Source organism: Seriola dumerili, unplaced genomic scaffold (assembly GCF_002260705.1).
Source record: "Seriola dumerili isolate Sdu_G_001 unplaced genomic scaffold, Sdu_1.0 BDQW01000138.1, whole genome shotgun sequence".
In the NCBI taxonomy this organism is placed as follows: Eukaryota; Metazoa; Chordata; class Actinopteri; order Carangiformes; family Carangidae; genus Seriola; species Seriola dumerili.
Window position 1 is genome coordinate 15,545,512 of NW_019174393.1, and position 15,117 is coordinate 15,560,628.

General features: G+C 41.3%; 3 protein-coding genes across 3 annotated transcripts in view; 1 reads left to right on the plus strand and 2 right to left on the minus strand.

The window, feature by feature from the left end:
- Nucleotides 1-524, minus strand: part of camk1d (calcium/calmodulin dependent protein kinase ID) — a 61,085-nt gene extending 60,561 nt beyond the window's left edge. The window contains exon 1 of the mRNA XM_022749324.1: nucleotides 237-524. Coding sequence (XP_022605045.1) covers nucleotides 237-334 — 98 coding nt within the window. The 5' untranslated portion in view covers nucleotides 335-524. The remainder of the gene's footprint in view (nucleotides 1-236) is intronic.
- Nucleotides 525-4,075: 3,551 nt separating this feature from the next.
- cdc123 (cell division cycle 123) lies at nucleotides 4,076-10,157 on the minus strand. Its single transcript, XM_022749497.1, has 13 exons — nucleotides 10,075-10,157; nucleotides 9,711-9,782; nucleotides 9,215-9,278; nucleotides 9,031-9,063; nucleotides 8,675-8,770; nucleotides 8,417-8,523; nucleotides 6,826-6,877; nucleotides 6,480-6,555; nucleotides 6,096-6,218; nucleotides 5,786-5,814; nucleotides 5,557-5,661; nucleotides 5,308-5,445; nucleotides 4,076-5,004 (listed from the first exon to the last, which is right to left on the minus strand). Exons 1-13 carry the CDS (start codon nucleotides 10,146-10,148, stop codon nucleotides 4,939-4,941), a joined length of 1,035 nt encoding a protein of 344 aa, XP_022605218.1. The 5' UTR covers nucleotides 10,149-10,157; the 3' UTR covers nucleotides 4,076-4,938.
- A 637-nt stretch (nucleotides 10,158-10,794) lies between these two features.
- On the plus strand, nucleotides 10,795-14,582 carry nudt5 (nudix hydrolase 5). The gene is made up of 10 exons (XM_022749395.1): nucleotides 10,795-10,842; nucleotides 11,168-11,241; nucleotides 11,923-11,990; nucleotides 12,076-12,128; nucleotides 12,208-12,315; nucleotides 12,513-12,608; nucleotides 12,808-12,909; nucleotides 13,030-13,038; nucleotides 13,139-13,192; nucleotides 13,298-14,582. The coding sequence occupies exons 2-10, from the start codon at nucleotides 11,185-11,187 to the stop codon at nucleotides 13,405-13,407; spliced, it is 657 nt and encodes a 218-aa protein (XP_022605116.1). The 5' UTR covers nucleotides 10,795-10,842; nucleotides 11,168-11,184; the 3' UTR covers nucleotides 13,408-14,582.
- The last annotated feature ends 535 nt before the right edge of the window (nucleotides 14,583-15,117 follow it).

The window sequence follows — 15,117 nt, forward strand, 5'->3', positions numbered from 1 at the left end:
TAAGGCAGTAGAAGAAGAAACGTGTAAAACAATCCAGGTGTGTGAGGTTAGTACTGAGGTACATTTTGAGTCCCTATGGTAATATCATTGTATTACTGTAACATTACCAATAAGTGCAGTAAGGACACTGTAAACTCACTATGGAGCCCCACATGCAGACTGAATCCCAGGGGGAATATTACTGGCATATCAGAGCGAGATCTGAGGTGAAGTTAGTCAAAGCCGCGTGTACTCACGTTCCCAGGACTTCTTTAAAATCAAATATCTTCTTGATGTCGTCGACTTGTTTTTTCCACGTCTCTCCCCTGCCGGTGTCTCCGTTCTCCCGAGCCATGGCGCTGCTTTACCGGCCCAAGTCCGACCGACACTGGGCTGCGGGAGGAGGGATGCGAAAAAAAAGACAATAAAAACGGGAGAGTATTTTGAAAAAGGAGAATGAAGCCGAGCTGTGCGTAAGAGGTTTGGAGAGTACCGGTGGTCTGCGCTGCTGCTGCAGGACCATGTGAGTCCTCCTGCAGGTTACCGTGTCCCTGCTGCCTCCCTCCTCCTCTTCTTCTTTCTCTCTCCCTCCTCTCAACAGCCCCCCACCCCCCACTCCTCCTTTCTCCTCTCCGGCCGTCTGGACAGCAGCTGTCAAAATCGCGACAAGCTAACACCACTTCCCGTGGGAACTTTCAGACTAAAAGCCTGTTGATTAACACAATGTAGCAGCATGAGCGTGAAAACATTACATATTATTTATATTTGTTGTTTAGATGTTCCAATAAGGACAATTAGGTGTATATATTACTACTGCTATTATTACCACTATAAGGACGAATAATATTAAATATATATACACAGTCCTTAAAGAACTTAATGTATTTTCAACTTCATATAAACATGAATTAAACAGAAAAATCAAAGCAAGACACCTGAAACAAAAAGCTTTTAATACATACATACACACACTCACATGCAATAAATAAAATAAAGTAAAATTAAATAAGCAAACCAAATAGCAGAATGTTTGCTTTGTAATGGTTTAAGATATTTAACTTAGCTGTTTCTAATGTTTTCTGTAAAGTGTAAAAACTTCAAGTAGTTTTTAATTATTTTGTTGCTTTGAGATAATTTATGCTATTAGGGTTAGGGTTCAAACTCAAAATCAAAATCAAACTCAAATGCAAATTAATTTCACCAAAAGCAACAATTTCTCCTCATCGAACCCTCTATTTTTATTATTTAATCTAACAATTTCACAGTTAAGCCAATTTCATTACTTCAAGAAACAATTTCTTTCAATTACTTTCATTTTGAAACCAATACCCCACAACTTCCTGTACTACACTGGTTACGTATGTGCAGCTTGACCGCGGACCTGCTGCCACCTGCCACTCTCTAAACGCAGTTAATTGCTGTTGGCGTGTTTTCGGGGTTTCCACTTCTCCACTCGCATTACCAGTTTAAAAGCCTCGTGTCCCCTTGTTAAGTCTCGCCCCTGATAATATTTACTGTATAATTAGATTATACAGAAACCGAGTCTTATTGTGGCAGTGCGTGTTGTAGCAGTAAAGGCAGCTGATGGGATGCTGCTCCTGCATCCTGTCCGACACAGAGAGGTGTGTAGGAGTCTGGTCCGGACGTGGCAGCAGGAGCTAAATTCGCAATGCGCCAACTTGCTGACAACAACCATCATGCAACTATCAAAGGGATCCCCGAAGGCGTGTGCGTGGATCAGCGCGGCCACCCGGGGATCAGCAGTGACCCCCGGCTGCATCTGCATGTTCACCGCGGTTTAACCGGCCCGCATAACACCTGGATTACAAAGTTTCAGTTTGCAGAGGAACACTGATCCTCCGGACTGACAGCTGCAGGGCCTGAGGTCAGCTCAGGCCGGTTACTGGCCTCAACACAGGAACACACACACACACTCACACACACAACCCGACTTCTCCCCTTATTATGTGTGTGTAATACTGTAGGGAGACACAGACAGGAGGAGGGAGGGAGGGGGAGGGGGACGACAATGTGTTGCAGCCTCAGCTGCTCATGAGTATTCCGGCTGCAAACTACTGCAGCTCTTCCTCAGCAGCAACTGAGGAAAACTCCTCTCCCACCTCCCCTCATCCGTCTTCCCCCTTCCCTCCCCCTCCCCCTCATCCTTTACTCTGAGTCAGCAAATCTGACCCTCCCTCCCTACCCCCTGATGAAAGATGATTACCCCATTTGCAGAGAGGGGAGGAGAGGAGAGGAGGGCTTTAAAGAGATGGTTTAAGAAAGGATGATAGTGGGGGGAGATGAAGGGGGAGATTTCATGCTTGCAGCTTAAACACAGCCATAAATTGTAGTTGTGCACACATGCAGTAATTATTTCACTGGCTGGGTTAATAAGTGGAGCCAGAGAACCAATGAAGGACTGAGAAACTGATATCCATATGTCTTCTCACATCAAAAGTTAGTTAGATAGTTTTTCAGAGTGTGCAGATTTCTTTGTCAGACACTTGAGCCATCATCAATGTTATTAACAATATGTGCTTTTCCTACAGGTGGAAATGTCCGCTGTGGGAAAGGCTAATTAGATAACTTTCCCCAAGGAAGAAATAATGTCACTGGTTGAATTAAACGTCAGTGGGAGGTAGAGAAGAAGTTATTTTTCTAAGTTTAATTTAGCTAATGAAGACACTCTGTCAACTGGCTCTCTCCTCTGTGATGTGTCATCTTTTCCAGTGCTTTAAGGCTAACATCTTTTAACTTCGTGGACTGAGCGTCTTTGGCGCCGCACAAAGATTTTAGTCAAATGAGACCATTTTTTAAACCCTAAGAAGCTTTTTTCAGGCTGAAATATATCTTTGATCTACATTCAAGGTAACTAAGCAAATTTACCTTGGATCAGCATCAACTGATTTGTTGGCCATTTCGGGGCAGCACAAAGAGTTAGGGTTATTGTATCTCTTATTACATTATTATAAAAACAGCTGACTGAAGATGACACCGATGAGAGCTGTAAGACTCAACCAAGACAGAACAGCCGAGGGCCAGAAAACCAAAACAATAAGCTGAAAGATGCTAAACGCTCCGTAGAGCTGAGAGGAAACGCAGAGTAGTGATAATCCTTGCACCTTTGTCACTACAAGCAACGCCTTTTACATACCCACCATTATTTCATCCATTTGTTAATATAAAAATACTGATGATAGCAGCTTTAAATTGCATTAAAATACACTCAGTTGCCAGTTTATTAGGTACATATAGCTAAAACGAATGCGGCCTAATTCACCAGCCCTGCAATGAATTGTACTGCATTATACTGAGAAGCACTTCTAGTATTTTGTCCACTAAATATTAGACACACTTTTGCAATATAGTTGGGGGTTTGGATTAGTTGGATTTACAGTGGATTAAACTGCATTAGTTTTAGGGAGGTGTAGCAAATAAACCAGCGACTGCTTCTACCTCTTTTCAGGCAAATTAAATGTGCTACATAATGCTTTCTCTCACTGTTTATATAATAATAATAATAATTATTATGATTATTTTCTTGGCTTCAGACTGGAGTTCATCATTGGTCTGTCTTTCATTCTACCCTTACGCCACCAAAGAAAACCTGCAACAAGCATCAGACTCAATAACATTCAGACGTTTCCACATCTTTGGTCGGATGTTGATGTTTGCCTTTAACTCCACAAACCCTGTGCGCAGATATCAGCAGTGACGCTCATCCTCCACCGCAGGTCAAGCCAGGACACCACCTACAGGTCTGGATGGTTTGTTTACAGCCAGACTTCATTTTCATAATGGTGATTAATGTGAAACATTCCCCACAATATGTGCATTGTATACCGTTTCCCGTCCACAGCGTTTCACCCGGGGAGTTGTAACTCTCACCACCAGCTCTTTCCATCTCCCTGTAATTGCTCAGTCCTCTGAAGGAAGAGAAAAAAGAAAAAAAAAAAAAACCCCAAAAAGACAAAATGAAGTGCCCTGCGTCGTGCATGCACAGCTCATTTAGCTCCAGGCGTAATGAGAGCTTACGTAAAAGCACAATCAATTTCTAATGTGCTAGTTTACAGCACCCACCAGACTGACAGCCGAGTCAATACACGACAAGAAATTTAATGGTGTTTTTTGGAGCAGCAGTCTACAGCGATGCATGATGGAAAAACAGGAGTTGAAAAGAGGGCCCGGAGTGTCTCAGAGCAACGAGTGTGTCAAAACTGCTCAGAGGAAATTGGCAGGGGGAGATGGAGGAGCAGGGAAGGCTGGGAAGAAAAATGAAAGGTGACTCAGTGATGAACGGCTTTAGTGTTAAATGAAGACGTCTGTCACAGCCTCGTAAGACACAAACACAGAGTACAATGAAGAGAGTGTGTGTGTGTGTGTGTGAACTAGTTCATTTTAAATCCAGACACTGTTTGGACTGAAATTAGATACATAAACTAATATACAGACTTATTTTTAAGTATAAAAGCAGGCATTCTTTACAGTGTTAGAGAATACACACCCACTCTGCAGTAACATAATGTTTCTACTCATAAAAAAACAAATCATTTCACCAAATCTGAAATAACAAGACTATTCGACACTGCAGAGGCCTCCCTCCCCCTCCTCCTCCCCCTCTCACAGAGCCATTACGACTGGCAACACGGCTCTCAGCGGTGTCGCAGGCGGAGAACAAGTGCACAGAAAATGAATCCCTAAAAGAGCCGTTTTAACACGATCCTTTAATTTAACATGTTCCATTAAAACTAAGGCGAGAGAGACGTTCAAGAAACCCCGGGCACACCGCGTACCGTTTACCGGGAGGGCGCGAGAGAAACCAGGCAGAAATTAAAAAAAAGAAAAAAGAAATAAAAGAAGCTCAGACAGGACAGAGGGTGGAGAGTCACTTCATGCTGAAAACATTATACGGAGGACTGTTGACACTAGCAGCTATTCTTCAGTTTCAGGGGATGCGTGTCACTGTGGAGCGTTCTCCTCTTCCTCCTCCTCCTCCTCCTCAGACTCTTCCTGCTGGCTCTTCTTCTGTGGAAAGATGACAGCAGAGGAAACGTTAAGATAAACCCTCTATCGGAATAGATTCTACTTCTAACCATGTTTGGGGGCTGAACTAGATCTGCTCATCTGCACGGCAACTGTTAGCTTAACGCTCAAAAATGTGTGAGATGTCAAAACAGTAAATAAGTCTCTTGACATTTTCTCATTTATTTGAGCAGCCGAACGATCGGCGAACAGGATCTGAAACCTAGTTAAGAGGAGAAGGTGACTACTCACTCCACTACACTGAAGCCTGAAAGCCGGTTTGTGAAGCTTGTTTGAACGTCCTACCAGTTTGAGGAAGTCGATGAGTTTGTAAGCGTCCTCTCCCGTAGAGAGGTCCACAAAGTCCCGTGGGATCCTGTAGCTCAGACAGGGACTGGGCTGCACCGTCACGTCGCTGGTGGTGCAGCGGAACGCCGGGCCCTCCTGCACACACGCACCGACACCGTACATGTTAAATAATTACAGCTGAGGCCGTTGTCCACGTCCCGACGGAGCGCCAAATAAATAAATCTGCTGTATGAAAACATGGCTGACCTGCTGGTGGGCGGTTTCTCCTCCACACGTCAGCTCCTCCCAGCTGAACAGCAGTGAGTCAGTCACCTCTCCGAACGGGTTCAGGTCGATCAGCCACACCCTCCCCTGCAACACACACACACACACACACACACACACACACACACACACACACAATAAATGAGTGTAAACCTGTCTGCAAGGTGCATGTTTGGAAACGTTCTGTATCAGGATTCAGTAGTATGCTCACCTGGCTGTCTCTGTAGACGTCAAACACAACTGCAAAACAGAAAAAAAAAAACTAGATAAACCGCAGCACCTGCAGTAATTTGACATTTAAATAACTCTATCAGCTAGTTCCACAAAGTAAAAACTGTCAAGAAGTAAGAAACTGTTACTGCTACCTGAAATTAAATTTTAAAATCACAATTAAGTGAAAAATGACTCGCCGCGTTCGATCAATCTTTCCCCTGCCTCATTAACAGTTAATATTTCATGACTTTAAAAAGTAAAATGGAGTGAATAGAAGATGTGGAGAAAAAAAAAAAGATGGTGCTTACAATCTTCGTCCAGGAAGTTGTACTGGATGTGCTGGCTGAAGAACTCCTGTACGGCCTGACTGATCTGCTCCTCCTGCTTCAGGACGTGCTGGTAATACTGAGTGTAGTCTCTCTGGGAGATAGCTGAGAGTTCACACAGACGCAGCATCAGTCCAGCTCAAATTGAATTTTATAATTGTTTCTAAATTAGCCGGCTGAATATATGTACTGCTCAAACGTTATTTTATCACTGTTTAAGGTTGTTTCTCTCCGGATACAACTTGTGATGTTAGAAGTGATAGAGATGTAACAGTGTCGTTGGTTAATTATTACTAATATCTTTAAATGAATGTGTTGAAGGCCAAGTGAAGACTGATGGTCAGAGTGCGAGCGGAGGGTTTTTACCGATCAGTTTGTTTTCTTTGACGAAGCAGCGAAACTCTCCGCCAGGAATCAGCTCGCTCCACTTCCTCAGGACCAGCTGAGGACAGACGATAACACAGGTGAGAAAACACCTGGTGGTGTATGTTTGTGTGGAGACAAATACAAAATAACTATTGAGTTCCCCTGCACAATTTTCTCATCTGAAACACAGATTTAAAGGGGCTATTTGTACTTACATTTAGCTCCTTTAACGACATAAATATATTTTTTTAAAGTACATATAGTACATGGAGACAGTTTGGGACAATGTGTGCTAATGTTATATGTATAGTTTGTCTTTTGTTTTAACCATGAAGGACAAAAATACCTCATAGTTGATGACTGGATCTGGGGAGTCCTGGTCACTACACTGAAGGAATCTGCAAACAGAAATGAAAGAAGATTATAAATGCAAAGCAAAACCAAAAAAAGGAAATGAATAAAATAAAAATAAAATGATCTGTAGCATCACCAGCACAACCAGTGCAACCACACTGCAGACAGCTCGGCTGCTGTGATGTTCTCAGAAAGTTTGAAATAGAAGTTTTAAAAAGTCCAACAAACATACATCACATTGTTTCCTCTACACACACACACACACACACACACACACACACACACACACACACACACACACACACACACACACACACACAAAGAGCTTTCTGGAGGCTGTGCACTGCAGTAAACCACTGGCTGCATTTAATGTTTGTCATGCAGAGCCGAGAAGTGCGAGACATAAATTTACATCACAGCAACGTCTCCAGCCACCGCTTGTGTTAAACTGCACGTTCCAATCAGCCTGTGCACAGCGAGAGAACCCGGGCCCGTTTTTTGGTCTTGGTTGTCAAATACAGTCTCTTCGTAAAGTGTTCAGAACCCTTGTTTTGTAAATTTTAAATGGATAGAATTGCTATTTTTGCACATCAATCTATTAGATAAGTCTTCAGACCCTTAATTCAGAACTTTGTAGAAGCCTGTTTGGCAGCTTTTACAGTTTCAGGTCTTCTTGGTGAGTCTCCTCCAGCTTTGCGCACCTGGAGTTGGGCAGTTTATCTCATTCTTCCTGACAGATCCTCTCAAACTCTGTCAGATTGGATGGGAAGCATCTGTAAACTGCCACCTTCAGGTGTCTCCACAGATGATCTGTGGGGTCTGGTTCATTGTCGAGCTGAAAGGTGAACCGTCGCCCCCAGTTCCAGCTCTCCTGGACTCTGAATCAGGTTTTCTTCCGGGACCTCTCTGTATTTGGCTGCATTCATCCTTCGCAAAGTTCTGACTGGTCTCCCTGTCGCAGCCAGCCACTAAAGGCTGCTGAGACGGTCGTCCTTCTGACAGGTTCTCCATCTCTGCGGAGGATTTGTGGAGGACGGAGGCTCTGTTAGAGTGACTGTTGGGTTCTTGGTCTCCTCCCTGACCAAGACCCTTCTTGCTCGGTTACTCAGCCGACTCTAGTCCTGGTCCCAGACTTCTTCCATTTCACAGTTATTGAGGCCACTGTGCTCCTGGGAACACTCAGAGCTTTAGAAATGGTTTTATACCCTTGACCTGATCTATGCCTTGTCACAATTTTATTGCGGAGGTCTACAGAGAGTTCCTTAGACTTCATGGCTTAATTTTTGTCCTGACATGCAGAGTGAATTGTGAGACCTTATATACACACACACACGAGTGTGAGCCTTCCTAAACTATGGCTCATCAATTCAATATCCCATAGATGGACTCCAGTCAAGTTTTCAACACAGCTGAAGGATAATTCAAGCAAGCAGGAAGCAGCTGAATGCAGTTTGCCATTTTTGATTTCAAAAAACATGTTTTCCATTTGTCATTATGGATTATTGAGTTTAGATTTATAGTCAAAAATGTGTGTGTGTGTGTGTGTGTGTGTGTGTGTGTTGATGCGGGACAGCGAGGCTTACGGTTGCGTGAGGTCGTGGGTGATGAAGTCTGAACTTTTGAAGAGCAGAAATATATCACTGAGGCTGTGACACTGCAGGGAACTGTTCAGAGCAATCCAGTTAGCATCCTGGAGGAGAGACACACACACACACACATGTTGGCAGTGGTACAAGAAGTTCTTATTCTTCAATGTACTGAAATGAGCAACAGATAACTTTCTAATGATATAAATTACAAAACAACACACAGTGGGGTCCAAGAGTCGGACACTGACTCACCCGTGGAGCGCTCCAGTTGAGTTTAGGAAAGACACGCCCACCCAGGGCATTTATGGCCTCCAGCACTTTAGAGGTGAATTCTGGGAACTCGGGAGCCTGGCAGACACAGTCATCACTGCATTACTAAATTATATACATGCCACAAGCAAGGGAGGTTACCTGATACACAAATGTTTCAATGACTGAGGGCAGTGATGCACTATAAAAAGTGAAGAGGAAGACTTCAGACCTGTGCAAATGTAGGTTTAAAAAATAATGTTTTATCAAGTTGGAAATGGATTCAACATATGTGTTGGGTCTTAAGGATCCAGATAGAGCAATTTAGCATTTTAGCAAGAAACTGTTGATGTTCTTACTGTGACAGTGGTGGTTGTCTCATCATCTGACCACTGGAGGGGAGCAGAGAACAAGACACAGGACTAAACTGTTAATCTGCAGTTCCTCTGAGGTCATGTGTCCACCAGCTAAATTAGTTATATAACAAGATATTTCATGACAAAAACATGATGACTGAAACAGACTTCATTTCTGTTGCTATACCTGAATGTCTTCCTCTGCATCCGAGTCGCTGTTGTTAGTTTGTGTCTGCTGTGTGTTGTGGTCACTGGAGAGAGGAGAAACCACAGAGATATACTGGTCAATTGAGCAGCTGCATTATGAACTAGACACAAATTAAACCCATTCACAGGACACAAAACACAGCTCTGAGGATCATAGTGTCGACACTGTAAGATTAACAAACAGGTTGATCTGACAGAAACTGAAATAATCCTTAGCAAACAGAGGGTCAACCTGTAACATCACTCGCCTGCTACAAACCACCCCACAGCATCTTTAAATTGATACTACTCAAACACAGCATGATTTCCCCACCCACATGAAAATACAGAAGCCTATTTGGGATCCGTGCAGAAATATTTAATATATGTAAGCTATGCTATTTTTGTATTTACACACATCGGTGACATTTGGTCATCTTTGGTCATTCTAACAATGGCAACATGAACAGAGTATGTGTTTGTGTGTGGCCTCATACCTCCCAGAGACTACCAGTGTCCCATCGTCCAGTAAATAGTCTATTACATTCTGAGGCAGTGGGAGAATCAGGCTGGAGAAAAAGAAAAGTGATTATTCCAAGTATAAACACATGCAAATGCTAAAATCAACAGAGGTGCAAGGAAGAAGGAGGTCGAAAGAAACTGGTCTGAACAGGATTTAAGTACAGTTATTATTTAGTACTAAACACGATGAAGATGAAGACAGGCAGTCAGATAGAGATGGCAGCTATCTGTTTCTGCTGCTAGCTAACGTTAGCTGCTCATTAGCCTGTGTTTCACTGCAACAACTATGAAAATATTTCCTCCTGGATTCCTGAACAACAGACAACGACTGCTGTTTACCTTTTAATCGTATGTTTCTTGAATATCGGATACCAAACCGAAAACTGACAGTTGACAACTTGCTCCTTCTTCATGCTGCAATATCCTGTAATGGAAAAGTGTCCATCAGTAATTATCGTCCGAACCCCTAGTATTTTGCTGAGGCTCTGGGCAGCATTTTCATTCAACGCCTTGAAATTCAGAGCCAATATTTGCACACCTATTAATTATGTTTAATTTACATTTGTAAACAGCCAAGAAAATTATTTTTATTGCTGGAATTTTGTGATAAAATTTAGCTTTCAGACGGGGAGGTCTTTCTGAGGTGCACATGTGGGCGTGGTCGAAGTAAAACCCGCTGACTTGCGGCATAGATCGTTTATTGGAAAGAATTGTCACTCAATACCTTAAAAACTACAAGCGTAACTTCAATTTTCAAAAAAAAATTCTACAATGTTACATATTGAACATAGCTAACATTGCCATTATACAGATTTAATATGAAGGCGGCACTGAGTTTGAATGGATTAATTTGCTCTCAACTAACTATAGTTACTTATTTATTGTAAAAAAAATTGTTTTTACTCATATAAAAAAATGTAGTTAAGAGAATAGTTGCTGAATGTATTGAATAAATAAATTTTAGAAATTACTCCAAAAACATTAATTATTCAATGTATCACAAAAATGGTCTCGGGGACGTTTGCTGTCACCGGAAGTGGTAGCAGAGTGACACCTCTATACTTCTGTACGATCTCAACTACTACTTACACACGGTTGGGATTTCACGTGAGTTAAGTTTAGTTTTTTTCCATTTTACATGGTTGTTTAAAGTTTAAAATAGACGAGCTCTGAACTCCTATTGCGTCGTAAAGTGTGAAGCAGCGAGCAAACGTCAAATGAATAAAGAAACAAGCAGAAAAATGTGGAAATGTAACGGTCGTTGTTGAACTGTAGCAGCTAATTGAGCAACTCATGATCAGAAACGTCTCGTCTAGCCTTCACTGAAGATGTGGTTATAACGCTGCATGTTGTCTGAATTGTCATTTGAGCTTGTAGTGAAGCTTGTATTCCGATTTAAAGTTTTCTAACTCGTCTTTTCATCCATTTTCAGTTGTCCAGATATTGACAATGAGCAACTCTGAGGAACCCAACGTGACTACAGCTCCACACATAGTGAAAGAGGAGGTACGTCTGTTTGAAGCCTGTGATGTCACCTGTAGTGACATGAGGCTATGATGTACAGTAGACCTGCTAATGCTAATTTGATACAGCCACACGGCAAAAGTAAACGTGTTTCTAACATTCTGACTCCATTAGTGGTGGACTCACTCAACACCTATTTATAACTTGTTTATTGGGTTTTGCAAAAACATAAAATTGAGTCATCACAACATTTACAAAATGGACATAAATATATAGTTATATTTGGATTTTAGTTATTATAGGTGATAATTAACAAATTGCTAAACACCAGAAAGCGAAAATAGACAAACAGACCAACAAACTGCAAAATACACATACCAAAATAAAGAAAACTAAAACAAAATCTAATGGTAAACTGTGCCACTTTAATTTTATATATATATATATATATATTTATACACACACACTAATATGGGATAGAAAAGTTTGCAATAGACTATAATTGAACATAACTGTAAAACACACCATGTTACAATCAATATTCAAAATATTCTTTCCCAAATGTGTTTCACTTTAACCTGTCAGTGAATATAAAGGTTAAATCCTACACAAAGTTCCTTTTATTGAGCTGTTTAGCTGTAACGTGTTGTGATTACAAAGCAACACTGGATACCTCTCAGATCATCTCAGCTCACTGTGTCCATGCTGCTCTTTCTGTTCCAGCTCATAGCAGCAGGGAAATGGGTGAAACTGGAGAAAACGACATACGTGGACCCAGCTGGAAACACCAGGTACTGTTCTGTCACTCACTAACCCAGCTTCAAAATCCCACAATCTCCCTCTGTGCTGCTTTCAGTCCCTGTTTTCATCCACTAGAACCTGGGAGACTGTGAAGAGGACAACAAGGCAAACCAACACAGAAGCAGATGGTGAGCATACCCATTTTTTTTCTCTGGTTGTTCAGCATGTAATTCAGGGTGTCCAGAGTGTAACCCGATTTTCCTGCAGGTGTGGGAATCATCGCCCTCCTGAAACGGACGCTCCATAAAGACTGTGTAGTGATGGTGAAGCAGTTTCGTCCTCCTCTGGGATGCTGCACTTTGGAGTTCCCTGCGGGTCAGAAAGTTCATCACTCACGATCATTGGCATTGATCTGATTGATTTGGCCTTTAGCAGAGATTTGGGGAAGACATGGGAAAGTTTCTTTGTTTGGACTTCCTCTTGTTGACTCAAAACAGACTGTGATCGCTGCTGTTGGAGATCGTGTTAGTTACTGATGCCAGGTTGTGGTTTCCTGTCTCTGCTGTGCTCAGGCTTGATCGACGAAGGGGAAACTGCAGAAGCTGCTGCACTGAGGGAGCTGAAGGAAGAAACCGGCTACAAAGGGGAAGTAGTAGGAGTCACTCCAGGTATCATTACCCAGAGACACACTGGACACTTGATTGCATTAGTTGCCTGTATCTTATCTCTTGTTTGTGTTGGAGAGGTTCAGGGGTCCCATACTCACTTTTATCTAAGCGAACTAAAAAAGCAGCGGTGATAGATTTTGAAAGTTTGGGAGTGTGCATGAGTGTGTAGCGGTATGTGATGTTATTGCTGTGATTGTAGTGACCTGTCTGGACCCCGGCCTGTCTAACTGCACCACCCAAATCGTCCTGGTCAACATCAATGGAGACGAGGCGGGGAATATTAACCCGACACAACAGCTTGGTAAGAGGATGGGCAAGACCTCATATATATCTCATATGTACTGTATGTTAAGAATATATTTGCCTGTAGCATACGATAAAAACATGTTGGATAATCTTCTTCTCTTGTGTTTTTCCACAGGTGATGGAGGTGAGTTGTTTATATTTTTTACTTATTTTTTACTTACTGAAATATTGTTCTTCCATCATAAAGCAGATTATCACACAAACCCTTTATCTTCTCTTTGCAGAATTCGTTGAAGTCATTCTTTTGCCTCTCGATGAATTCCAGACGAAAATAGATGGTGAGACCTCAGTTTGTTTTACAGTGAAATTATTACGAGAGCGATATGAGCGCGCAGACAGTCCAAAACGCACTAACATCACACTCGGCTTGTTTGCTCCTGCAGATCTGCTGAAGAAAGAGAAAATCGTGGTGGATGCTAAAGTTTACATCTTTGCCATGGGAATGGTTCAGGCCTTCTTCAAACCGAGGGAGCTCCCCGTCCTGAAGCAGTGAAGCAAAACGTCGAGGATGAGAATGGGAGGAAGAGATAGTCTTTTCTGTTGCACAGGGCTCCTACACAGGACAGGAACATTTGGAAATGTATTGAAACGGATGATTTCCAAATTCTAATAAGACACTGAATGAAGAATTACTCTTGCATTGTGGTTTTAGACCCCTTGCAACCTCATATTTTAATATTTGTGTCTATGAAGTGTAATGACCATCCATAAAGCGATGTGGCAGTTAGAAAGCACAATGCAACTGTGTGTTTAGATCATAGTGAACACAAAAATCTGGAAATCAAATTATGAAAAAGCCTTGGATATAGAAATTGAACCTATGAAGGAGCCCTGTTTACACTACATGTACTGGACCACTTGTTGCTCTCAGTATGGAGGTACTACAATACATTTCCTAGGGTGGAAACATACTCTGGTGGCCAAATTTCAGTTTGCACACTTAAAACAGAATTTGTTCCAGCCTTTAGTCTTGTATGCCTTAAGTGACTAACAGTCATTTCCAGTTTTTTTTTTTTTTTTATGAGATTAGAAGTCATATAATGGGATGCAATTTATTGTGATTTTTATTTAGTGATTGTAAAACATTCCTTCCATGTGCTAACATGATGTTTTTCTGACTATAGGAGAAAAAGAAAATCACCTCAAAACATTGATACTGTTAAAAACTGGCTGTGAGTGAAGTATGTTGCAACATTTGCCCCATTAGTTTGGTATATTCATCATTTTCTCTTGGATAACATCAGTGGTGAATATCAGGTCATACAGAAATATCAGTCAATCAATCGAAAAAAAATCAGAAAGCACTGGACAAATAAATCACTCAAACAAATATTCCCTAAAGGCATCCTGGGAGTTGAAGGAATTTGCTCATTAACATTAGAGAAAGTAAATGATCCATTAGTCACAATAACTCCTGCAATGTAATGACAGTAACATACTTTGTCTATTAACAGTGTTAAGCAGCTGAGTTTTTTTTTTCTTCCGATGCCACTGTAATATATAACAGAGGTACTGTACTGATAAAAGCAGTTACTGATTAATATGAAATATTCAATGCTGTGCCTCCAACCTCATGATGGTGCAATTAACTGGATACTGATGTTGTACTTTCCCTAGAAACTAGAAATTACTGACCAATGAATAAATGTGATACTACCTTTGCTCTTACTGGAGTCTGGGCTTCTGTCTCAAACTGACCTGTCAGCAACTAAAGTGCTTTTTAAAGTGTATGTGCCTGAGCTGCTGTTGATGCATGCAATATGTTAGTAGTATATGACATAAGCAACTATAAATAGCTATGTAAGTGGCAATGCCCTGTTGTGATTTGGGATTTTACCCCATGGGAAAAAAAATCTATTTTTTTAGTTCTGTAATAATGCAGAGCAAACAAAAAAATAAAAATAAAAGAAGCATAATAGGTGCAAAGAAATATATTTAAAAAAAAATCATAGATTTCAGAGTATTGTGTAGGATTTCAACAAATTGAGTGTTTAATGTATATGAAGTTGCACAATAGAAATTGAATGTGTATTTAAACCTAGATGATTAAAAAAAAAAAATGTGAAAGATGCCGTATTCAACATACTACCTGTACAGGGTTTGTTACTGGGTGTCATATTTTCTTTGTGTACACCATTAGTTCTCAAGTTAAGGGCTTTTTCAGCTTCTTAGTGGCCATTTGCTTTGTTAAATGTACAAAACA